At 41.1% G+C, this 26,856-nt stretch overlaps 1 protein-coding gene across 3 annotated transcripts in view; it reads right to left on the bottom strand.

Moving 5' to 3' along the window:
- The window catches only part of USP34 (ubiquitin specific peptidase 34), a 241,144-nt gene that overhangs the window by 184,525 nt on the left and 29,763 nt on the right, over nt 1-26,856 (bottom strand). For all 3 annotated transcript variants that reach the window (XM_081100602.1, XM_081100603.1, XM_081100604.1), the window contains exons 2-5: nt 21,583-21,670; nt 9,369-9,777; nt 6,109-6,159; nt 5,780-5,929 (exon numbers count right to left, since the gene is read on the bottom strand). In XM_081100602.1, the coding sequence (XP_080956728.1) occupies nt 5,780-5,929; nt 6,109-6,159; nt 9,369-9,777; nt 21,583-21,670 (698 nt within the window). The remainder of the gene's footprint in view (nt 1-5,779; nt 5,930-6,108; nt 6,160-9,368; nt 9,778-21,582; nt 21,671-26,856) is intronic.

The following is a 26,856-nucleotide window of genomic DNA, read 5'->3' as shown; positions in this document are numbered from 1 at the left end:
AGTTCTCATTACAAGGAAAATAAACTTAAGTATGAATGATGTCAGATGTTAACTAGACTTTCTATGGTTATCATTTTGCAATATATACAAATATCAAATCATTACGTTGTACACCTAAATTAATATGTTATATGTCAACTATACCTCAATTTTAAAAAAATGACAGGGAGATAGAACTTGCTTTACAAGACAGCAACCCTGCTCATAAAGCTCCAGAAATTAAGGTGGTATACAAATAACACAAGATTAAACAATAGACTAATGGAATAAACTAGAAATCGCTGAGCCATGCACGTATAGGTTCCTAACTTATGGTAAAAATGATACTGTAGAAAAAAAGGAGAAACACTTCCATTGCTATAGTGTTAGGAACAGCGGTTGTCTATATAAAAAAAAAAAATGAATCTTGATCCCTTACCCGCACCATACATAAAATAATTCCAGCTGACCTATAGATTAAAATGTGAAAGTAAAACAATCAAACTTTTAGAACACAGAAAAATCTCATGATCTCAAGGTAAGAAACATTTTTCCAACCATAAATAAAACATTAAACATAAAACTTTTTTTTATAAATTACACAGTTTGATGGATAACTCTTAAAAGAGACAAGAGAATAAAAATCAGACTACAGCCGAAACCGGTTTGGCTCAGTGGATAGAGCGTCAGCCTGCGGACTGAAAGGTCCCAGGTTCGATTCCGGTCAAGGGCATGTACCTGGGTTGCGGGCATATCCCCAGTAGGAGATGTGCAGGAGGCAGCTGATCGATGTTTCTCTCTCATCGATGTTTCTAACTCTCTGTCTCTCTCCCTTCCTCTCTGTAAAAAATCAATAAAATATATTTAAAAAAAAAAATCAGACTACAGAGTGGAAAATATAACAATACATAGATGTCACACAAAAGACTAATATCCAAAACATAAAAAGAAATCTCCACCTATCAATAAGAAACGGACAGGAGAATCCAAGATGGTGGCATAGATAAACATCTGAAATTGCTGCCTCACACAACCACTTCAAAAATACAACTAAAAGATAAAACAGACATCATCCAGAACCACAGGAAGGCTGGCTGAGTGGAAATTCTACAACTAGAAGGAAAGAGAAAAGCACACTGAGACTCAGAGGAGGTGCACAAGTAAAGTGCAGAGGTACGGAGGCAGTGCGGAAAGGGCTGCCAACTGAGGACACAGTTGTCTTTTTCAATCGGGAGGGAGACACACGCTCCTGCTCTGAACTCCAGTTCTGGGCGAGTCTCGGGAGACCCAGACTCATAAGGGGAGAAACTGGACTGTCTGGCAGCAGGCGGAACTCTAGGGCGGCTTTCTCTCAGAGGAGCTTGCAACGATTACCAGGACACTGAGACCCGGGGCCTCTTAGGGCAGGACTGAGGATCAGCCATAGCTGTGTGCTCCGCCCTTTTGGTTCCCTGAGACTCTGACCCATCCAAGCTGTGCTCAGAGGTTTTTGCATATGAATGCCCTGGCCCTGTGAGATCTAAAATTACCTAATGAACTGCAGCTGGCTCAGAGAGACCCAGAACATCCAAAAGAAGGCCCAAGGCCCCACAGCAGCTTGCACTGCTTCACAGCTGGGCCTCATCTGGAAACCTCCAAACCCCAAACAAAGAAGTGGAATCTGCAGATCCTTCCATAGCTCCTGCAGGGTAGCCTCAGGCAGAGGCTAAATTAGCACCTCCTTAGAGATCCAAGAGCCAGTGTACCCAGTGGTCAGAGTGGGACCATCCAGATTACAACTCCTCAGATCCATAAGGGACACACTCAGGGGGCAGACTCAGTGAGCACCAAAGCCCCAATGAAGCAAGTCTTACCCCATAAGGGTGTCTCCAACAAAGAAGTTCTCCCACCATAGACACAGCTGATTCTTACAGTCCATTGGCCTGGAGGTCAATTCCTCCCAGTGATACGAACTACAATCAAGGCTTAACTACAACAAGACTGTGCACACAGCCCACGAAGGGGTGCACCAAGAGTGTCCACCTCAGGTAATTGGGGAGGCTGAGCCACTGAGCCGTATAACACACCTAGCAGAGAAAGCCACTCTATCAACACAGGGAAGCAGCCAAAATGCAGAGACAAAGAAACAGGTCACAAATGAAAGAAATGGAGGAAAGCAAACACCTGAATATAGAGTTCAAAACCACGATTATAAGGTTTTTTCAAGAATATTCTAGAAACCGCCAATAAATTTAGTGAGACTCTCAATAAATCTACTGAGACCCTCAAGCATATGAAAAAGGTCCAACTAGAAATTAAGCATACAGCATACACTGACTGAAATAAAGAATATTATACAGAATCCCAACAGCAGACTAGAGGATCGCAAGAATCAAGTCAAAGATTTGAAATACGAAGAAATAAAAAACACCCCACCGGAAAAACAAAAAGAAAAAAGAACCCAAAAATATGAAGATAGTGAAGGAGCCTCTGGGACAACTTCAAGGGTCCCAACATCCGAATTATAGGGGTGCCAGAAGAAGAGAGAGAGCAAGATATTGAAAACCTATTTGAAGAAATAATGACAGGAAACTTCCCCTACCTGGTGAAAGAAATAGACTTAAAAGTCCAGGAAGCACAGAGAACCCCAAACAAAAGGAATCCAAAGAGGACCACACCAAGACACATCATAATTAGAATGCCAAGAGCAAAAGACAAAGAGAGAATCTTAAAAGCAGCAAGAGAAAAACAGTTACCTAAAAGGGAGTACCCATATGATTGTCAGCTGATTTCTCAACAGAAACTATGCAGGCCAGAAGGGAGTGGCAAGAAATATTCAAAGTGATGAATAGCAAGCTGTATTTCAGACTAGAGGCCCACAGCACGAAATTCGTGCACTTGGGGGGAGAGGGTCCCTCAGAGCCCTCAGAGGATATCCAACTGACAGCTTAGCACTGCCACAGAGGTGGAGAGGCTCCCGCCAGCACTGCAGCACTCACCAGCCATGACCCCAGCTTCTGGCTGAGAGGCACTCCCCCTGTGGGAGCACAATGACCACCAGGGGGCAGCTCCAACGTTGAGTATCTACCCCCTGGTGGTCAGTGCGCATCATAGCCACTGGTCGTTCCGCCTTTTGGTCGATTTGCATATTAGTCTTTTATTATTTCAGATAAGAGGTAAATGGCTAAATTTACCTATTCAACTTAAATTCAATTATTTATACAAATTCAATTTTATTATAATACAGATTTTAAGAAGGCTTTAAAGATATAATCAAGTAATATGGAGGTCACATGGGATTAAGGTAGACCTTAGTTCAATGACTAGAGTCCTTACAAGAGGAAGGAAATTTGGATACAAACACACAGAGGAGAAAGCCATGTAAAGATGGAGGCAGAAATTGCAGTAATACATCTCTATATAAGCTAAGGACCATCAAGGATTGCAAGCAACTACCAGATGCTGGGAGACAGGACCAAATACTTCTTAAGAACCTCCAAAAAGGAGAACCAAGATGGCGGCATAGGTTAACGCCGGAGTTTGCTGCTTTGAACAACTACTTCAAAAGTGAAACCAAAAAACGGAAGGGACATCACCCAGAACCACAGGAACGCTGGCTGAGTGGAAGTCCTACAACTAGGAGGAAAGAGAAACGCATACGGACACTCAGAGGAGACGCAGTGCTGAAGTCAAATTCTGAGGTGCGGAGTGCGCGGAGCGGGCTGGCGGCGGAGGGCACGGTTGGCGTTTTCAATCGGGAGGGAGTCGCAGACTCTGAGCTCCAGATACAGGCGAGTCTTTAGGGACCCAGACTCAAACGGGAGAAGCGGGACTGTCTGGCTTTGGTCAGAGCGAGTGCAGCTTTCTCTCCGAGCTTTGCAGCGGGTGCTGGGACTCAGAGAGGCAGAGCCCCTGGGGACAGGACTGAGAGCAGACATAACTGCTCTCTCTGGCCCACCCTGTTGATCCTGTGCGACCCGCCCCGCCCAAGCCCTGCACAGAGGCATTTGCCGGATAGCCTCAGGCAAAGGCTAGATTAGCACCTCCCTAGAGGACAGAAGTTCTCTCACTGCTGACACAGCTGATTCTCATAGCCACTTGGCCTAGAGGTCAAACCCTCCCTGGAATTAGCTACAACAATCAAGATTTAACTATAAGACTGTGCACAAAGACCACTAGGGGGTGCACCAAGGAAGCACAACAAAATGCGGAGACAAAGAAACAGGACAAAATTGTCAATGAAAGATATAGAGTTCAGAACCACACTTTTAAGGTCTCTCAAGAACTGTTTAGAAGCCGCCGATAAACTTAATGAGATCTACAAGAAAACTAATGAGACCCTCGATCTTATATTGGGGAACCAGCTAGAAATTAAGCATACACTGACTGAAATAAAGGATAATATACAGACTCCCAACAGCAGACCAGAGGAGCGCAAGAATCAAGTCAATGATTTGAAATGCGAGGAAGCAAAAAACACCCAACCGGAAAAGCAAAATGAAAAAAGAATCCAAAAATGTGAGGACAGTGTAAGGAGCCTCTTGGACAGCTTCAAGCGTACCAACATCAGAATTATAGGGGTGCCAGAAGATGAGAGAGAGCAAGATATTGAAAACCTATTTGAAGAAATCATGACATAAAACTTCCCCCACCTGGTGAAAGAAATGGACTTACAGGTCCAAGAAGCGCGGAGAACCCCAAACAAAAGGAATCCAAAGAGGACCACACCAAGACACATCATAATTAAAATGCCAAGAGCAAAAGATAAAGAGAGAATCTTAAAAACAGCAAGAGAAAGAAACTCAGTTACCTACAAGGGAATACCCATACGACTGTCAGCTGATTTCTCAACAGAAACTTTGCAGGCCAGAAGGGAGTGGCAAGAAATATTCAAAGTGATGAATACCAAGAACCTACAACCAAGATTACTTTATCCAGCAAAACTATCATTCAGAACTGAAGGTCAGATAAAGAGCTTCACAGATAAGGAAAAGCTAAAGGAGTTCATCACCACCAAACCAGTATTATATGAAATGCTGAAAGGTATCCTTTAAGAAGAGGAAGAGGAAGAAAAAGGTAAAGATACAAATTATGAACAACAAATATGCATCTATCAACAAGTGAATCTAAGAATCAAGTGAATAAATAATCTGATGAACAGAATGAACTGTTGATTATAATAGAATCAGGGACATAGAAAGGGAATGGACTGACTATTCTTGGGGGGGAAAGGGGTGTGGGAGATGCGGGAAGAGACTGGACAAAAATCGTGCACCTATGGATGAGGACAGTGGGTGGGGAGTGAGGGCGGAGGGTGGGGTGGGAACTGGGAGGGGGGGAGTTATGGGGGGGCGGGGGAAGAGGAACAAATGTAATAATCTGAACAATAAAGATTTAATTAAAAAAAAAAAAAAAAAAGAACCTCCAAAAAAAGGAACTGCTGACACCTGATTTATGACTTCTAGTTTCCAGAACCATGAAAGAATAAATGTCTATTGTTTTACATCACACAGTTTATGATACCTTTGTCACAGCTGCCCTAAGACCACAGAAGTGCTTTCTGGATTTTAATGAATTCTTTTTTAATTCTGGTTATTTGTTAGTATAAGAAGGTAGTATACAAATTAAAGAGATCTTGACCCTTTCTATGAAAAAAAAGTACTCTAAGGAGGTTTCTGTACTCAATTTTTTTTTAAATATAGCAAAAAAAAAGTTATTCTACATACAAATCACTCAAAACCTGCCTTTACTGTACATAAAATTTGTTATTAAAATCTAGACATTATACTCAAGGGTAAAACCAATTCCAAACAACACTTACGTTAGATACAACTGTAATAAATGCATGTGCTATAAGAAATGGCAAAGTTTCAGGAGTTCCATATTCAAAGCAATCCTTCATGAGAGAAAGGCCATTTTTCCCACAAAACAAACATACATAACGAAGCAAATGCAATGGTACTTCTACATCCTGAGGAAAAAAAGAAAATGTTATTTTAAAACTAAATCAGGAATGATTTTTATTTTATTATCAATACTGGAAAAATACTGATCATACATAAAAATAAACTCAAAACACATAAATGGGGGTGGGGGGAACAACCACAAAATTTTCCATAAAACTGAGAATGAAAATAGGCAAAAACTTACATTCATATCACAGAATGCCCCCAATATGTTGCTTTCTTGGGTTGATATATCCTGAGTGTATAAAAAAAAAAGTAAATACAATTAGGTCACACTACTTAATGACAACCCTTACAAAATACAATTTTTTAAAGACTGATTTTATAAAAACTCATTTTTTGCGATTGCTTCTCATCATGAACAGTGGTATTCCTAATTAAAGCTAATATGACTGAGTTCTAAAGTATATGTTAACTCTTCTCCAAGTAAATATTTCTATACGATGTAGTATACATTATTTATCTTAAACAAAAATCTTTCCTTAAAGAATTGGAGTAATTCTTTTCTATATATATATATATATATATATATATATATATATACACACACACACACACACACACACACACACACACGTATATATATCTTTTTTATTAGTTGTTTAGGATAATTGACTAAATGATGAACAGGACCAAAGGGAATGTACATTTTAAATGCTGATGTACATTGCCAAATTGCCCTTCAACATGGCCTTACCAGCTTATACTCTAACAATGGATGAGTGTGCTTCTGGGTAGTTAAATTTTATGTATGGAAAGCACATTACAAAACATAGAGAATTCCAAAGCACAGTTTCAAAACCATATTAAGTGTTTTTAGAAGAATTACTCTAGCCCTAGCCAGTTTGGCTCAGTGGATAGAGCGTCGGCCTGTGGACTGAAGGGCCCTGGGTTTGATTCTGGTCAAGGTCACATGCCTGGGTTGTGGAGTCCATCCCAAGTAGAGGGCGTGCAGGAGGCAGCTGATCAGTGATTCTCATCATTGATGTTCCTATCTCTCCCTTCCTCTCTGAAATCAGTAAAATATATATACTTACACACACACACACACGCACAGTTTGTCTCAGTGAATTAAGCATCAGCCTGTGGAACAAAGGGTCCTGGATTTGATTCTGGCCAATGGCACATGCCTAGATTGTGGGCTCAATCCCCAGTGAGGGGCATGCAGGAGGCAGCCAATCAATGATTCTCATCATTAATGTTTCTCTCTCTAACCCTCTCCCCTCCGCTCTGCAGTCAATAAAAATTTAGGAAAAAAAAAACATTTAGAAAATGTATATGTAATCAGACTCACAGAAATTATTCATTTAACATCTCAAAATTAGAAACAACTTAGGTATCAATAGGATGGCTAAATAAATGGTGGCATAACCATCTAAGCTTTTTAAGCATCCTTCAAAAATATTAAGGGGAGTCCTGGCTGCCATGGCTTAGTTAGTTGGAGCATCATCCCATACATTTTGGGTGGGTGTATATGAGAGGCAAACAATCAATGTTTAGCTCTCACATACATGTTTCTCTCTTGCTGTCTCTGAAATCAATTAAAAAAAATATCCTCAGGTGAGGATTATAACAATGATCTATATATATAAAAGGCTAATATGCAAATTGCTCGGGAGTTCAACCAGGAGAGTGGGAGCTCAATCGTTATGATGTGCGCTGACCACCAGGGGGTGGCGTGGAACATGACAGGCAACCACAGGTTGGTGACTGCTGCCCAGCCTAGACAACAGCCAGCACCAAAAGTCAGAAAGGAAGTTGGACCATAAAACACTCAAAAGTGAATGCAGCTGCATAAATGAGACACACAAAACCAGCAAAGGAATTGCCAGGCCAACCCACAGAATCATGAGTAGTAATAAATCGCTATTGTTTTAAACAACTAATATTATGCACTGCCACGTAACTATCTCAATTTTCACTACATTTAGAAAGAAATGTCATTATCTAAATTAGAAACCTAAGATGAGTTACTAAACTCTTTAGAAGGGCTTATAAAAATATTACTAATAGAATGAGTCAAGCCATCTTACGTTACAAAAGAAAATACTATTATTTAAAACTAGTGGCCCAGTGCACAAATTTCGTGCACCGGGGAAGAGGGGTTCCCTCAGCCCAGCCTGCACCTTCTCACAATCTGGGACCAATGGCTACTAACCGCTCATCTGCCTGCCTGCCTGATCACCCCTAACTTCTCTCCCCTGCCGGCCTGATCTCGCTCCCAACTGCCCTGCCCGCCCCTGCCAGCCTGATCTTGCCCCCAACTGCCCACCCCTGCTGGCCTGATCGCCCCTAACTGCCTCTGCCTCGGCCCCCCCACCATGGAAGGAAGTCGGAAGTCCAGAATATGGCTGGTCGACCCGGTCTAATTAGCATATTATGTAGATTATGTAGGATAGGATTGCTTAAATGGGGGGGAAAAGCCTTTTTCAGCAGGAGGAGATGCTCCTGGCAGACAAAAATACATAATCCCTATATCTGGACTGATAGCCAGCCAAATGCACTATACTGCCAAACAGGTCATTAAAAAATTGAACCGCTTTTTTATATCTTACACCAAACAGCTGTTGCCCTTTTAAAACCTCTCCTCAGCCCCACCTTAGGTTCTGCCTTAGCAGTTCACCCAGATTAGGTTCTTACCGGTTTCTATGCCAGCGTCTCCGGCCTGATCAGCAGCCGCCTCAGGCTGCTGGCGAGCGGGCTGAACTGCTGATCTTTGGGGAGGGGGTGGGGAGGTGGGAGGGGGGGCAGGGAGGGAGAGGTGTGGCTACTGGAGAGGCCAGAGAGAGGCAAGGGCTGATCAGCAGCTGCACAGAGGCTGCTGATCAGACCCTGCTTCTCACTCCAGGCCTCACCAGCAGCCAGGGCAGCTGCTGATCAGCCCTGCCACCCCCCCCCACCCCCCCCCCAGTCTCTCTCCAGAAGTCAGCAGTTCCACCCACTCGCCAGTCCCCGCCCACCTGAGCCTGCTGCGCATGCAGCCTAGCATTTGGTCGTCCCTTCGGTCGTTTTGGACATTACAAACCCTGGCTCTTTATATATAGAGACTAATAGTTACTTTTTTGACTGAGACCATTTCAAATTCTGTTACTACCTATACCTCTAAAAATGAAATTCAAAATTCTATGTGCTTCTTTTTCCCAATCATTATCTTTTGAAAGACTAACAATACAGCATAGATCCACATCAGCAAAATATTTAGATCATCAATGAACAGTTCAATTTTTATGACTGCAATGTATATATCCTTTCTTAATAGGAATATGAACAAATGTTTAATATAAGTATTACAGGAACAGTTTAAAGAAAACTGGAATTATTTTTATAATAGTAATTTTTATATATTTTTCCATCAATAACTGTCTTTATATTCATAACTTAGAAACTGACAACTATATACTAACATAGTATTACTTAAAATTCACAATACTTATTTTTACATACCTCTATAGTAGGATGAGTATTATGCTTATAAGCAGTATATAAGGGAAACTGAATTTGAAAAATTTTTGCCACACATAGTAAGAGTTTTTCCTTCTCATCTGTACTCCATAAACTAAAAGGATCAGAATACTCCTCAGTCACACTACAAATTCTTGTAGAGTTCGATTTTTTTTCTATTGATTTTTGCCTTTCTGTACTTCCTTCATTACACTCTCTTTCTATATTCAGTGGTTCTTCTGCTTGATTACTCTCATCTTGCCACGTGGAATCTATGTTAATAGTAGTACAATGTTTACAAAGCTGGTCCCGGAGCACTTGAACTTGGGCAATCACTAAGTTAATAAGTGCACACACTACTTGGTTAAAAATCTCCAAATGCTTATATTCCTTGAAGCAGCATAGACATTGCCTGTAAGGGGAAAAAAATAAATTAATCAATACTTCCTAGAGAAGTAACAATTATATATAACAATATAAAAAATTAAGCAAATACTAAAATACATTTTTCTAAATGGTTTTTATTTCCTCCTTCCTGATTAAGTAGCACCATAATAACTTTAGATAGCATAACATCAAAAACTGGTACTTTAGCCCTAACCAATTTGGCTCAGTGGATAGAGCATCGGCCTGCGGACTCAGGGGTCCCAGGTTCAATTCCGGTTAAGGGCATGTACCTTGGTTGCGGGCACATACCCAGTGGGGGGTGTGCAGGAGGCAACTGATTTGATGTTTCTAACTATCCCTCGCCCTTCCTCTCTGTAAAAAATCAATAAAATACATTTTTTTAAAAAACAAAAAACTGGTACTTTAGTTAATAAAAAGTCACCGTATTAAGTGGACAGCTATCATCTCAATTTTATGTAGGCATTTACCTGTCCTTCTATACAAATAACTATTTAAGGATAAGAATTGTGGCAAATATTTTTGCTTCTCTAAGAACCAAGTACTCATTTTATGCTCAGTAAATAACAGGAAAACAGGTTATAATAATATGCCTTATTAGTAAAGCTGCTTATTTTACAAAAGTGGTTTTGTTGTCAATTTTAAAGCCCACATTTTAAAATTAATAATTTGCTTGAAGTCTACTTGGGAGGAGCATTCCTACCCTATTTGGTAGAGCAAGAGTTTAGGAACATCGCACACACACACACACACACACACACACACAAAACAATATATAAAAATAAATGTGAACAATGAGTCAGTAATTAATATACTTGCCTAATTTTTTTAGACAAGTTTAGTTAGTAGCACAATGCCTAGCATATTGTAAATAATCAAAGGGGTCTGTTGAATCAACAAGTGATACACAAGAAATAGGTTATAATAATTGCATCCAATAATGAATGACAGTTAAGTAACTATTATAATTTTCACCTAGTTATATTATCAAAACATCTATATTGTAATCCAAATAGATCACCAACTCCTTGTGTGACCATGTAGAAATAATCCCATTTCTTCAAGTGTAGCAGATTTAAAGTATGGCCACATATTCTTCCCTTTAAAGAGTGAAGGCCAATTTTCCTCCCCTTGAATATGGACCAGATTTAATGACTGGCTTCTTCTAAAGAATGGAATGTGGCAGAAATAACAGTGTATGACATCTGTGAGTAGGTCATAAAAGACATTGCCACTTCTGCCTTGCTCTCTTTTGGATCACTCACTCTGTGGGAAGCCAGCTATCATGTTGTGAGACACTCAAAGAGTGAAGAGGTCCACATAAGAAAAATACTGAGGTCTCACACTAACAACAGGTTACAACTTGCCAATCATGAAAGTGAGCCCATCTGGAATATGCTCCAGCCCCACACAAGGTTGAGATGACTAACCTGACCAACATCTTGAGTATAACTTTATGGGAAATCCAAGCCAGATCTGACTAGTTAAAACCACTCCCAAATTCCTATCCATAGAAACTGTGAGGATGATGTTTATTATTGCCTTAAAACACTACTTTTGGAGTAATCTACTACACAGAAAAAGCTAAATGATACATCATGCCTATTTTATCAGTAGCAAATGAAAGGGATTTTACTTCTAAGGCCTCCTCCAGTTTTAAAATTCTATAATATTGCAATTTATATAAGAAAAATAAAGTTTTTTCCTGACGAATAGCTTCTTCCTTTAGGTTTAGGAAAACCAAGTTCAAAGCACCATACCTTTGAATACGTTTCTTTTGTGAAAATATTCTAAACTGCCCTCCCTCACAAAAAATCTTGAAGTCAGATTTGGGTTAAGAAAGCCAAAAGGCCAGTCAATTTTACCATAAAAATTCATTGTCAGGAAATGAGCATTAAACTGCTTGATAACTGACTGTGGAATCAATCTTAAAAAACAAAAATGAGACCGGCCAGCATGGTTCAGTGGTTGAGGACCAACCCATGAACCAGGAGGTCACGGTTCAATTGCCAGTCAGGGCACATGCCCAGGTTGGGGGCTCAATCTCCCAGTGGAGGATGTGCACGAGGCAGCCAATCAATGATTCTTTCTCATCACTGATGCTTCTATCTCTCTCTCCCTCTTCCTTACTCTCTGAAATCAATAAAACTATATATTTTTTTTTTAATTTCAAAGGAAGTAGATAAAATGCAGAAAGAAAAGAAGTGAAATAAAAGGTTTCAAGCAAGGGTGAGTGCTCAACCACTGAAGCACACCAGCCAGGCTTTCAGTGGCCTCTCTTAACCATGGAGGGACAGAAAAGGATAAGAAGACTTTCCAGGAAAAGCTTCAACACCAAAGCCAGATCAAAACAAGCAGTAAAAAGAAATTCAGCCGCCGAAACCGGTTTGGCTCAGTGGATAGAGCGTCGGCCTGCGGACTGAAGGGTCCCGGGTTCGATTCCGGTCGGGGGCATGTACCTGGGTTGCGGGCACATCCCCAGTGGGGGATGTGCAGGAGGCAGCTGATCGATGTTTCTCTCTCATCGATGTTTCTAACTCTCTATCTCTCTCCCTTCCTCTCTGTGAAAAATCAATAAAATATATTTAAAAAAAAAAAAAAAAAAAAAAAAAAAAAAAAAAAAGAAATTCAGCCCAGTTGCTGTGGCTCAGTGGCTGAGCGTTGACCTATGAACCAGGAGGACATTATTTGATTCCAGGTCAGGGCACATGCCCAGATTGCAGGCTTGATCCCCAGTGTGGGGCTTGCAGGAGACAGCAGATCAATGATTTCTTCTCACCATTGATATTTCTATCTCTCTCTCCCTCTCCCTTACTCTCTGAAATCAATAAAAATATATTTTCTTTAATTTCAAAGGAAGTAGATAAAATGCATAAATAAAAAACTGAAATAAAAGACTTTAATTAATTTATATCCTGAGACATAAAAGATAATGGGTTGCTGAAACAAAAGATTAATGCATTCAAATTACAAAACAGAGCCCTTTAATGTGTACAAATATATACTAGAGGCCCAATGCACAAAATTCGTGCAAGAGTAGGCCTTTCTTCCCCCAGCTGCCAGCACCGGTTTCCCTCTGGCACCAGGGACTCAGGCTTCCCTCGCAGCCCTGGCTTCATTCAGAATGTCATCTGGAAGGACGTTCAGTCTAATTAGCATATTACGCTTTTATTATTATTTTTTTAATATATTTTATTGATTTTTCACAGAGAGGAAGGGAGAGAGATAGAGTTAGAAACATCGATGAGAGAAAAACATCTATCAGCTGCCTCTTGCGGATGTGCCCGCAACACAGGTACATGCCCTTGACCAGAATCGAACCCGGGACCTCTCAGTCCGCAGGCTGACGCTCTATCCACTGAGCCAAACCGGTTTCGGCACGCTTTTATTATTATAGATAGCTTTTGCACATACAACATTCACAATTTAATAATAAATTAAAATTATAGCAATTTGTAAAATTCAACACAAAGTTCAGAAGGTAAAACTAAAGAAACCTCTCTCAAAGTAGACAAAGAAAGACAATGGGAAGAATGGGAAGGAAAAGAGGTAAAATCAGCTGACTAATATAATTCCAAGAAGACACAGTAAAAAATCTAGATGTGAGGAAATTATGACATTATTTTAATTTCAGAACTTAAAAGCCCACCAAAACACATATCACGAAATTTCTGAAATAAAGGAGGGGCAAAGATCCTAAAAGCTTTCAGGGAGAGTGAAGAATGACAAGGAAAAGCTCAGGAATAAAAATAGCTAGTACTTCTTCAAAGCAATACAATGGAATCCAGAATACAATACAGCAATATTTTCAAAGTCCTGACAGAAAAAAATTTTCCATCTAGATATCTGTATCCAACAAGTTGTCAATAAAAATAAGGGTAGAACACACATTTTGAGGCCTTGAAAGCTCTAAAAATACATTTGTTTCCCATGCACTCTTCTCAGAAAAAAACAAAGAAGTAAACCAATAGATATGACAACATGGAATCCCAGAAACTGGAGATCCAGAACAACAGAAAAGCAAATGAAATTTCAAAGGTGATGTGAAGAGAAGAAAGCTGTTTAGTAACCCTACTAAGAACTCAATACAGATTGGAATAGGAAAGGCCAAAGAAGACTGGGAGATCAGAGAAAAGAAGAAAATAGATCATTTAGTGATTTATAAAAATGTAAAAATTAGTACTAAGAAAAGTTAGAGAGTGTGGGAAGAATTAGTGATCCACACCCAGAAAATCAATCAAATGAAAAAACCAGTAAACTCTAGGAAACCAAAGAAATGACAACAGATAAATAAGAATTTATATCATGTTAAGATATAAAATGAACCCAAGAACCATTATTGGCTCCTCACTGAGCAGTATTTTTATTTTTTTAACTACCCTGAGAACTAATATAACTTTACTGAAAGGATGAGGAAGAGTAAGGGTGACCTCTTTATATATAAGAAAAGGAATATCACAATTATACCAAAAATTGATAGATGAAGTCATCCTATCTAATAATAGACAAACATGGTAATTAACCGTACCTTCGCTACACTTCCCATTGGCTAATCAGGGCGATATGCAAATTAACTGCCAATTAAGATGGCAGTTAACCTCCAACAAAGATGGCGGCTAATTTGCATACTGCAGGCAGATCCCGCTGTGCAGCCCAAGGCGAGATCCTGGCCTGCCGTGTCTTGGGCGGGGTGGGCGGGGCGAGCGGCTGCGTGATCTGTGAGAGGACACAGGTTGAGCTGAGAGACCCCCCTTCCCTGCCAGTGCACAAATTCTACTACCTTCTACTACCAAACTAATAGACAAACATGGTAATTTACCGTACCTTCACCACGTTTCCCATTGGTTAATCAGCGTGATATGCAAATTAACCAACAAAGATGGCGGCTAATTTGCATACTGTAGGCAGGGTGGGACAGCACCATCCCACCTGCCCTGCCACCATCCAGGCCTACTATCTGCAACCCAGGGTAGCGGGCGTCCCGTATGCGACCCAGCCCGGAGCGGTGGGCGGGGCAGCCAAGGCTTGAAGACGGCTCAGGCTGGAGCGAAGGCCTGGATCCCGGGTGCCGGAGGAAAACCGGTGCCGGCAGCCAGGGGAAGGGAAAGCCTATTGCACGAATCTTTTCATGCAACAAGCCTCTAGTACCAAAATAATGTTTTAGAATATATAGGTTAATATCAAAACCAACATCTGAAAGAGTTGAAAATAAAAATGGGGCTGAGGAAATAGGAAAACATTGACTTTTTTTAAAAGACAGGCTTTTCCTATCAATTTATACACCAATTACTTTGCATTTATATACCATATCATTCATACCCTTCCACTATCTGATCTTATGTTATTCTCAATCCTACCCCTATTTTTACCATCCTAAGATCAACCAGCCTATACTTAAGAGTTATATTCTGCCCACCTAAGTGGAGTATGCTTACATTTTAAAATGTGCAATGAGCCCTAGCTTGTTTGACTCAGTGGATAGAGCATCAGCCTGTGGATTGAGGGTCTGAGGTCTGATTCCCTCCAAGAACACATGTCCTGGTTGCAGGATCAATCCCCAGTAGGGGGTGTGCAGGAGGCATCCAATCAATGATTTCCTCTCATCATTGATGTTTCTCCCTCTCTCTTCCTCCCCCTTCCTCTCTGAAATTAATAAAAACATATTTTTTAAAAATGTGTAATAAAAATTTCTAAATGCCTACCATAATATATATAGCTTAAATTAATAAAATGAAAAAATAGTAACTAAACAATCATAACAAACCTACATATCAAAATTAAATTATTTTTAACCTGCATTCTATAATTCCATCTAACAACAAATATCCTAATGGATACCCATGGCCGTTGGCTCATTTTATTGGAGCACTGTCCCATTCACCAAAAATCTGCAAGTTCAATTCCTGGTCAGGGCACATGCCTAGGTTGTATGTTCAATCCCTAGTCAGGCACATTAAAGAGGTAGCCAATCAATGTTTCTCTCTCTCATGGATGTTTCTCTCTTGCTCTCTCTAAAAATCAATAAAAACATCTCCTCGGTTGAGGATTTAAAAATTTAGTTTAACCCTAGCCGACTTGGCTCAGTGGATAGAGCATCAGCCTGCGGACTGAGGGGTCCCAGGTTCGATTCCGGCCAAGGGCACATGCCTGGGTTGCAGGCTCGATCCCCAGTAGGGGGCATACAGGAGGCAGTCAATCAATGATTCTCTCTCATCATTGATGTGTCCATCTCTCTCTCCTTCTCCCTTCCTCTCTGAAATCAATAAAGAAATATATTAAAAAAAAAAACAAAAACCTATTTTTGCCCTAACCAGTTTGGCTCAGTGGACAGAGCGTTGGCCTGCGGACTGAAGGGACCTAGGTTCGATTCCAGTCAAGGGCATGTACCTTGGTGGCGGGCACATCCCCAGTAGGGGGTGTGCAAGAGGCAGCTGATCGATGTTTCTCTCTTATTGATGTTTCTAACTCTCTATCCTTCTCCCTTCCTCTCTGTAATAAATCAATAAAATATATTTTTAAAAAAAATAAAAATTTAGTTTAATTTTAATCTATATTATATACATAAAAGGCTAATATACAAAGTGTCCCCTCAGGAGTTCGACCAGGAGTTCTATCACTCACTATGACGTGCAATGACCACCAGGGGGGCGGCATGGAACGAAGGAAGGCCCTGGCCAGGAGCCAGGGAAGGAAGGCCCCAGCTGGAAGTCCCTGATCGGCCCCGATCACTGGCCAGGACTAGGGATCCTACCCATGCACAAATTTCGTGCACCGGAACTCTAGTTTAAAAATAAAAAACACTGGATCTAACGTTTTCCCTGGCGTGGTACAGCTGAATACATGCAAGTACTATTGATCCACAGAAGTCAACCTCAATAAAAGTTATTTTATTTAGGAGCTAATTTCTGAAAAACACTATTTTAAAGAGTCAATATCAATATACCACTGGTCAAATTTTTTAATGCCAAAATGAAAGTTAGATCCTTAAGCAATGGAGAACACACATTAACCTATGCAAAAGCAACAGCTTCCAAACTGTTTTAAAAAATAAAGTTTAGCCCAGCAGGTGGTTCAGTGGTTGAGCATTGAACCATGAACAAAAAGGTCATTGGTTCGATTCCCAGTCAGGACATATGTCTGAGTTGGGAGCCTGATCCTCAGTGGGGGCCATGCAGGAGGCAGCCAATGTTTCTTTCTCATTGATGTTTCTTTCTCTCTCTCTCTCTCTCTCTCTCTCTCTCTCTCTCTCGTTCTCCTTTCCTGTCTAAAAATCAATAAAGGCATCCTATCTAATAATAGAGAAACATGGTAATTAACCGTAACTTCACTACCTTCACATTGTCTAATCAGCAGGATATGCAAATTACCTGCCAACCAAGATGGCGGCCGGCAACCACACAGCTGAAGTCGATCGAGCAAGAGGCTTGCTTGCTCCAGTGATGGAGGAAGCCATCCATCCCCGCCTGCCGCGCTCAGCGGCAGCGAGCTCCGGATGCAACAATGTTGCAATTATAGAAGCTAAACAAACCCCAGGTACCTGCTTTCAGCCAGCGGGGCCTCAGAGCTTAAGAGTGGCCAGTGATGGCAACAGAGTTTCAATTATAGAAGTTAAACAAACCCAGATACCTGCTTTCAGCTGGCAATGGCCTCAGAGCTGGAGCAGGCTCTCAGCTCCAGTGACAGCTATAGAAGGTAAATAAATCCCAGAATAAAACTAAAAGAATAAAAAAAGAGGCTGGGAACTTCAGTAGCCCACCAGCCTGAAAACAGCCCTCAGCCCCTCATCCAGACTGGCCAGGCACCCCAGTGGGGACCCCCACCCTGAAAGGGGTGTGACCAGTGCAAACAGCCCTCAGCCCCTCATCCAGGCTGGCCACGCACCCCAGTGGGGACCCCCACCCTGACCCAGATCACCCTTCAGGGCAAACCAGCTGGCCCCCACCCGTGCATCAGGCCTCTATCTTATATAGTAAAAGGGTAATATGCAAACTGACCATAACAGCAGAAAGACTGGGAATGACTGGTCACTATGACACACACTGACCACCAGGGAGCAGACGCTCAATGCAGGAGCTGCCCTCTGGTGGTCAGTGCGCTCTCACAGGGGGCAGCTCTGCTCAGCCACAAGCCAGGCTGATGGCTGCCAGTACAGCAGTGGTGGTGGGAGCCTCTCCCACCTCCTCAGCAGTGCTAAGGATGACCGACTGCAGCTTAGGTCTACTTCCCACTGGCAAATGGACATCCCCCGAGGGCTGCCGGGCTGCCAGAGGGATGTCTGATTGCCATCTTAGGCCCAATCCCCTGGGGAGCAGGCCGAAGCCATCAAGTGGTCACTGCCGAGGGATCCCAGACTGTGAGAGGGCACAGGCCGGGCTGAAGGACCCCCCTACCCCCGAGTGCACAAATTTTTGTGCACTGGGCCTCTAGTATTAAATAAAATAAAATGAAAATTTTATTAGAACAATGAAAAATAAAAGCAGTAGAAACATTGATAGGAGAGAAACATCAATCAGCTGCCTCCTACACACCTCCTACTGGGGATGTGCCCGCAACCAAGGTACATGCCCTTGACCAGAATCGAACCTGGGACCTTTCAGTCCACAGGCCGACACTCTATCCACTGAGCCAAACTGGTTTGGCTTAACATACTGTTTTTAAACAAAAATTATTTTACCTATATTCAATACATTAAAAATATTATCCTTGACCACTGATAATCTTATGAAAGCTGTTATCACTTTCCTCCCAGAAAACCTATAAAGAACATTTTATATCAAATGCCATGGGTTCATTAATGCACTAAGGTATATTTATGGGCTTCCACTGTCATGGGCCCCCAAATTTAAAATCTCTTTTGTAGAATAACTGCTTTGTGAGTAGCCATTTACTCACAATCCTCTATAATAAAAGCATAATATGCATTGTCCCCTTGACCAGGAGTTTGACCATGTGCTGACCACCAGGGGGCGGCATGGAACATGGTGGGCGTTGACAACACGGCATTGGCAGCAGGCGGCAGTGGAGGTGCTGCCAGCCCCAATGGGCCCCAGCGAGAGCAGGTCCATGGTGGGATGGTGGAGCAGATGAGCAGGCAGTGGCAAGACAAGGCGGGTGAAAGCAGGACCCAATCACCCCATTGATTGTCCTGCAGATGGCAACCAGCAGCAGCGACAGGAGACAGGGCTGCTGCCTGGCTCCCAGACACCAAGGGAGCCAAGTGGGAGCCCAACCACCCCGACGATTGCCCCGCAGACGGCGACCAGTGCTTCAATCACCAGCCAGGCCTATGGACTGCACCCATGCCTGAATTTCGTGCACCAGGCTTTTAGTCTTAATATAGGCAACAATATTTTTCTGATGCCCAAAAAAGAAACTGGGTGATATAGGTGGGAATAAGGACAGGAGAATAGGCAAAAAATTTTACCACAAAGCACTGTGATCCAACTGACTATTTTATTATCTCTCTTCTATCAGCATGACAGAATGTAACCATCTGCTTTTTGGTACTTTTTACTACCAGCTAAAAACTTTTCATAACTTATCATGTAAGTAGAATTATAAACATTACAAACTGTGTTTTCATTTTCAGTTCAACTTCTCACGCTTTAGCTATGTACTCTTCAATATATATTTCATTTCCTAAAATAAACGTTAATAGTTTTAACTAAAATACATGGTTTATTATTAAGTTCGTCAGATACTATGCTAAGCACTTTGTTTCTTTACAACCTAAGATAGTATTTGCTTTATTATTACCATTTCACAAATGGGGAGGAGCTTACACCTTACAGAAGCTATTTAATTTGTCATAATCATCCAGTACACATGTGATAAAGGAGGACTGGAATCCACATCTATGTGGCTCCAAAGCCATACTCTTAACCACTACGTGCTGGAGCAGAATGAGATAAAGGCAGAGAGCATCTCTAACAGTTTGGGACAAACACTTTGATATTCTAATGAAACCTAAAAATTAATGTCTAAAATTGTGCATATCAAAATTTCCTTTATAGTTCCTATCCATAGACTTCAGGCTAAAAATTCCTGATACAGGGATTAAGAGTAAACATCTAAGATAAAAGTGGACTACAGCCCTGACCGGTTTGGCTCAGTGGATAGAGCGTCGTCGGCCTGTGGACTAAAGGGTCCCAGGTTCGAGTCTGGTCAAGGGCATGTACCTTGGCTGTGGGCACATCCCCAGTGGGGGGTGTGCAGGAGGCAGCTGATCGATGTTTCTCTCTCATCAATGTTTCTAACTCTCTATCCCTCTCCCTTCCTTTCTGTAAAAAATCAATAAAATATATTAAAAAGAAAAAGTGGACTACAAATGCAAAAATGTAACTCCTACCCAGCTCCACCAATAATCAATGGCGAGATGTTAGTAAAATATCATTTCTCTGAATTTCATTTTTATTTAGTGGCACACTATAAATCCTGAAATTAAAAGTATGGTTTTATCCTAGTATCACATGTTGCCACCTAAATATAGTTACAAAAAATTCAAAATTCTGACTCAAATAATGACATTTCAAATCCTTTTGCTATTAATGTGAATTTTAATGCATTAATGTATTAGTATTATAAGATATCCAATCATCTATTTTACCCATAATGAAAGGAACAACAACCATTGCTAAACTTAAGTCAAAAAAAATTTCAGGTTGAGACTCAGAAGAAATGCCAATAGTGACAACACATAAATTTCAAATAACGAAAATCTACAATCTTTTTTTCTAATTTTATTGACAAAAGGAAAAGATGGAAAAGGTATTTTTCGCACAGGAAATGCTTTTTTGAAATTAAACTATTCTGATAAACTATCATCAGCTACTCCATGTGCTTCAGAATGCTCATTTATGTTATCACTGCAGTTAATATGTTCATTAATCATTGCACACACAGTACCTCAAATATTCTCTACCCATAAAAATTTTAGAAGGACCAAGAAGTTTAAACAGGATAGGCACACAAGAGAAAACAATATTTAGCCATAACCAACTAAAATCATGTCAAACAAAAATTTGCAAATACTTGAAACAAAGTTTGGTTGTTTTAATTATTGTGTTCCCTAAAGTTTTATTCTCTATATTTTTCATTATATATATTATTTTTAAATGGATCTAGTATACATAATTGGAAAGGAACAAATAGCAAGTGGTTTCCAGAACGGTCAAAGTGTCATCTATCAAGTTAGTGATTTTTTTTAAAGGATTAAGTTTGTTATAGGTCTTTAGCTATGCCGTAACAATTTTTTAACATCTCAAAATAATTTTTAGAATTTTGACCACATCCACATGTGTTAATAATGAAAAAGGGGGTTAAAGAAAAAATGAGTTTTTATTTTTTAATGTTTTAAAAACAAAACCATAAATGAGTAAGAAAGAAGATATTTATTAAATATTGATAAATTGTGCCGAAACCGGTTTGGCTCAGTGGATAGAGCGTCGGCCTGCGGACTGAGGGGTCCCAGGTTCGATTCCGGTCAAGGGCATGTACCTGGGTTGCGGGCATATCCCCAGTAGAAGATGTGCAGGAGGCAGCTGATCGATGTTTCTCTCTCATCGATGTTTCTAACTCTCTCCCTTCCTCTCTGTAAAAAATCAATAAAATATATATTTAAAATATATATATATATATATATATACATATATATATATATATATGTATATATATATATATATATATATATTGATAAATTGTCATTTTATGACTAACGGTATATAACCCAACATCCTAAAAGGAAAACTTGATGACAAAGCAAATTTAAAATACAAATCACAAAGTCATCTTCAACATACTTAAGAATACATACCTCTGTGTCCAGGAATTGATGTAAGCAAATATTCTGAGAGTATGTTCCTTTCTGAGCTGCAGTCCATCACCACCTTCTATATCTGATACTAAAATAAGGTAGAAAAGAAAATTTTTAATTATGAATAAATAATGCTAAACCAATGTTAAAGCCAATATTTCATTTTTTTTTTAAAAAAGCCTAGATTTTTAGAAATGTAAATATTTCAGGTGACTTTTTATTTTTTGCTTTCACCAAATAAATCTTGGTTTGTTTATGTAATTATTGACTAATTTGAGCTTAAGAGATTTTTAATATATGTAATTCTGAGCGGAAAAAAAAGACATTTTGCAATTATTCTGGCATTGTCTCTCAACTTCAAATCCACCCTTCAGTTCTGTTTTGTGATGCTGGGGCTAGGACTCTTACAAGTTACATTTTTCATTTCCAACTGGCTTCCTGTCAGGATCTTCCCCCAGTGCCTACACAACACTAGAAAAAGACTGGAACGTAGAAAGAGACCAAGGACTCTTTAGCTTGCTATATCTGAAAGCAACACTCAGCAGCAGCATTGATTCCAGTCAGGCTCCAGCTTCTAAGAACCTATCTCATGGCACCACTCTCTTAGAAGTACCAGGATTAGGCAGGCCGCATCCCTTCCCTGAAGTCCTAGACAACCCTCTTTGTTTCTCCAGCCTTAGGGGAGAATGGATGTTTCCTGCAGGCATCATCATTGTTGTCATCATCATTTTCTGGATGTTCTCTGGGTTCCTTTGCTCTTTAAACCTTCAACATCTATTTAATTATTTCTCTTTACTAAATTCCCTCTTCAATTCCCTCACTGACATACTGGCATTTCATATACAATATGTACTACTATTACTATTACTACTACTACTACTACTACTACTACTACTACAAAAGGAACCTAAAGTTAAATCTAATAGCCCAGTAAAGTCTTTTAAAGTACAATGTTTGTATAAAATCAGAGATCAGCCCAGCTGGTGTGGCTCAGTGGTTGAGCATCAACCTGTGAACCAGGAGGTCATGGGTCTGATTCCCAGTCAGGGCACATGCCCAGGTGTGGGCTTGATCCCCAGTGGGGAGCATGCAGGAGGCAGCCAATCAATGATTCTCTTTCATCATTGATGTTTCTACCTCTCCCTCCCTTTCCCTTCCTGTCTGAAATCAATAAAAATATATATTTTTTAAAAATTCAGAGATCAGCAAAATGTTCTATAAAGGGCCAGAAAGGGAATATTTTAGGTCTGCAGGCCACCAAGTCTCTTTCACAACTACGCAGCTCTGCCACTGTACCTTGAAAGCAGTGACAGACAATATGTAAACAAATAAATGAGTATGGCCATGTTAAAAAAAGACCAACTGGCCAGGTTTGCATGATGGGCATAGTTTCACAACTTCATGTTAAACAAAGTCCAAGATAACAAAACGCACGGCATTTAAATCTCCACTGTGTCTAGAAGTCATCATATATCTACATATATGAAAGCCTAAGCAACAGAACGACAGGTCACTATGATGCGCACTGACCACCAGGGGGCAGACGCTCAGTGCAGAAGCTGCCCCCTGGTGGTCAGTGCACTCGCACAGCCACCTCCCACAGCCCCTCCCCCCGGCAGGCCAACCTCCCACAGTCCCTCCCCCCTCACTGGAGGGCCCCAATTGGTCCCTCCCCCCCTCCCCGCCTGCCAGTCAACCTCCCAAGACCCCTCCCTCCAGCCAACCTCCTATAGCCCCAATCGCCAACCAGGCCGAGGGACCCCACCTGTGCACAAATTCATGCACCAGGCCTCTAGTACATTAATATTTGTTGAGCACTATGTATGCCATAGACAATAATGAATGAAATAGCAACAATCCCCACCCCATGGAACTTAGTCTAGCCAAGAAAAGGAAGAACATAAAGATGTAAACAAATAGAAGAGAAACTAAGATGGCGGCATAGATAAATACCGGGAAATAGTTGCCCCACACAGCAATTGAAAATTAGCCCAAAGGACGGAGCAAACATCGTCCAAAACAACAGGAAGGCTGGCTGAGTGTAATTTCTACAACTAGAAGAAAAGAAAAGCACGCTGAGAGCCAGAGGAGCTGCGGAGGCTGAGTGCAGAGGTACGCGGCGGCTCGCGCGCGCGGAAAGGGGGTGGCACCTGAGGACGCGGCTGGCTTTTTGAATCACAAGCTCCCGAATGCTCTGATCTCCGGTTCTGGGAAGTTTCTGGGGACTTAGGACTCATACTGGGAGAGGCGGCTCTCTCAGGCGGCAGCGGGCGAACTTGAGGGCCGCTTTTTCTCAGAGGTGCTTGCAGCCGTTACCGGGACACTGAGACGCGCAACTCCGGGCGCGGAGAATCAGCCATAGCTTCTTTCTACGCCCTTTGTCTCCCTGAGACCCCGCCCCACCCAGGCTGCGGCAGAGGCTTTTGCATGTGAATGCCCCAGAACTTTGCAACCTGATAATTACCTAACTGCAGCCGGGCCAGCCAGACCCGGAACTTCCAAGAGAAGGCCCAAGGCCCCGCAGCGGCTTGCATTGCTTCACAGCTGAGCCTCTTCGCTCCGGCTGTGTGGCCTCAGGCAGGGGCTGAATTAGCACCTCCTTAGATCCAGGAGCCACTGTACCCAGTGGTCAGAGGGGGACCATTCTCCCACTTCAGACACAGCTGATTCCCACAGCCAATTGGCCTGGAGGTCAATTCCTCCCAGTGATCCTACAACAACCGAGGCACCAAGAGTGCACCAAGAGTGTCCACCCCAGGTAACTGGGGAGGCTGAGCCACTGGGCCCTACAGGACACCTGGCGCGCAGGCCACTCTATCAACACAGGGAAGCAGCCAAAATGCGGAGACAGAGAAACAGGTCACAATTGGCAGAAACGGAGGAGGCCAGACGACTGGATATAGAGTTCAAGGCCACGTTTATAAGGTTTGTCAAGAATTTTATGGAAACCGCCGATAAATTTAATGAATCCCTCAAGGAGTATGGTGAGACCATGGAGGTCATGAAAAAGGACCAATTAGAAATTATGCATACACTGACTGAAATAAAGAATACTTTACAGAGATCCAACAGCAGACAAGAGGATCCCAAGAATCAAGTCAAAGATTTGAAATGCAAAGAAACAAAAAATACCCAACCGAAAAAGAAAAAAGAAAAGAGATTCAAAAAATATGAAGATAGTGTAAGGAACCTCTGGGACAACTTCAAGCGTACCAACATCAGAATTATAGGGGTACCAGAAGGAGAGAGAGGGCAAGATATTGAAAACCTTTTTGAAGAAATAATGACAGAAAACTTCCCCCACCTGGTGAAAGAAATGGACTTACAAGTCCAGGAAGCGCAGAGAACCCCAAACAAAAGGAATCCAAAGAGGACCACACCAAGACACATCATAATTAAAATGCCAAGAGCAAAAGATAAAGAGAGAATCTTAAAAGCAGCAAGAGAAAGACAGTCAGTTACCTACAAGGGAGTACCCATCCGACTGTCAGCTGATTTCTCAACAGAAACCATGCAGGCCAGAAGAGAGTGGCAAGAAATATTCAAAGAGATGAATAGCAAGAACCTGCAACCAAGATTACTTTATCCAGCAAAGCTATCATTCAGAATGGAAGGTCAGATAAAGAGCTTCACGGATAAGAAAAAGCTAAAGGAGTTCATCACCACCAAACCAGCATTATATGAAATGCTGAAAGGTATTCTTTAAGAAGAGGAAGAAGAAAAAGGAACTCTTACCATTTGCCACAACATGGATGGAACTGGAGAGCGGATAAATACCACAAGATCTCACTTATTTGTGGAATATAATGAACAACATAAACTGATGAACAAGGACTGATCCAGAGACGGAGAGGCATTGATTGGACTGTCGGGCCTTGGAGGGAAGGTAGGGGAGGGTGGGGGCAAGGGGGAAAGATCAACCAAAGGACTTATATGCAAGCATATAGGCCTAACCAATGGACACGGACAACGGGGGGGTGAGGGGGTGAGCGGGGAGAGGGGGGGTAGAGGGTACACATATGTAATATCTTAATAAAAAATATTTAAAAAAAAAAAAAAAAAAAAAGATGTAAACAAATAATACTCATACATATTGTGATAAATACCAATAAGAAATCAACAAGGCTATTATTATGTACCAAATAAGCATAACCCACCTTAAAATGGGAAGTCAGGAAGAAAATCTCTGAAGAGGTGATTTTTAGACAAAGACTAGAATGTTAAGAATTCAGACATTAAAACGAGTAAAAGAGAGAGATTAAAGCATTCTAGGTAAAGTTGATGTTTAAAGAGAATTTCCAGGATAATAGGAAGATGCAAGGAAGAACACTGTGCACAGACCCCAAGAACACTTGTGGCTCAATGGTTGAACGTCGACCTATGAATGAGGAGGTAATGGATCAATTCCCAGATGGAACATATGCCCAGGTTGTAGGCTCGATCCCCATGTGAGGCATCCAAGAGGCAGCCGATCAATGACTCTCATTATTGATGTTTATATCTCTCCCTCTCCCTTTCACTCTGAAATCAATAAAAAATATATTTTTTTAAAAAAAGACAGGAGAAAGAGAATAAAAGGGCTCTAAGTAAGATGGTTCTGCAATGGGGGAAATAAACATAATTTACATTTGATTTATCTAAAAACGAGTTTTACTCTTTTAGAGGAATTATAATAAATGCTGACAGAAACTCAACACACATGCATATTAAACTTGGCAACTACTAAATATAGGGATGAAAGAAATGATGTAAGTCAAAAAGTGTAACTACAATATACTGCCTGGCTTAGCAGTGAATAATATTTACATAGTCCCAGTAACAAATACACAGTATTAATTCAAAAACAATTGGAAAGGCATGGCAAGAGTAAAAAAAAAAACACCACCAGCTAATCCTCTTCCTTCCATAGAAGTCAAAAGACCAATAAACCTTCCATAGGAGGAAGTCAAGAGTTGAAAATATGTATCAAGAAATAACAATGTGATTGATCATTTAAACCAGTGACTTTCAGCCTTTTTCATCTCATGGCACACATAAACTACTAAAATTCTGTGGCACACCAAAAAACATACAATATTTTTTGCCAATCTGACAAAAAATAGTTGTAATTGTGATTCATTCACACCTGAAGGCTATTGTGTTGGCTGTTCTCATTTTTTCTTTGACAATCTAAGAGGAAAAAGGTCTGCCGAAACCGGTTTGGCTCAGTGGATAGAGCATCGGCCTGCGGACTGAAAGGTCCCAGGTTCGATTCCGGTCAAGGGCATGTACCTG

The sequence above is a fragment of the Myotis nattereri genome (genome assembly GCF_964212035.1).
Source record: "Myotis nattereri genome assembly, chromosome: 10".
NCBI classification, from domain to species: Eukaryota; Metazoa; Chordata; class Mammalia; order Chiroptera; family Vespertilionidae; genus Myotis; species Myotis nattereri.
This window is presented reverse-complemented; position numbering and strand designations above follow the sequence as displayed.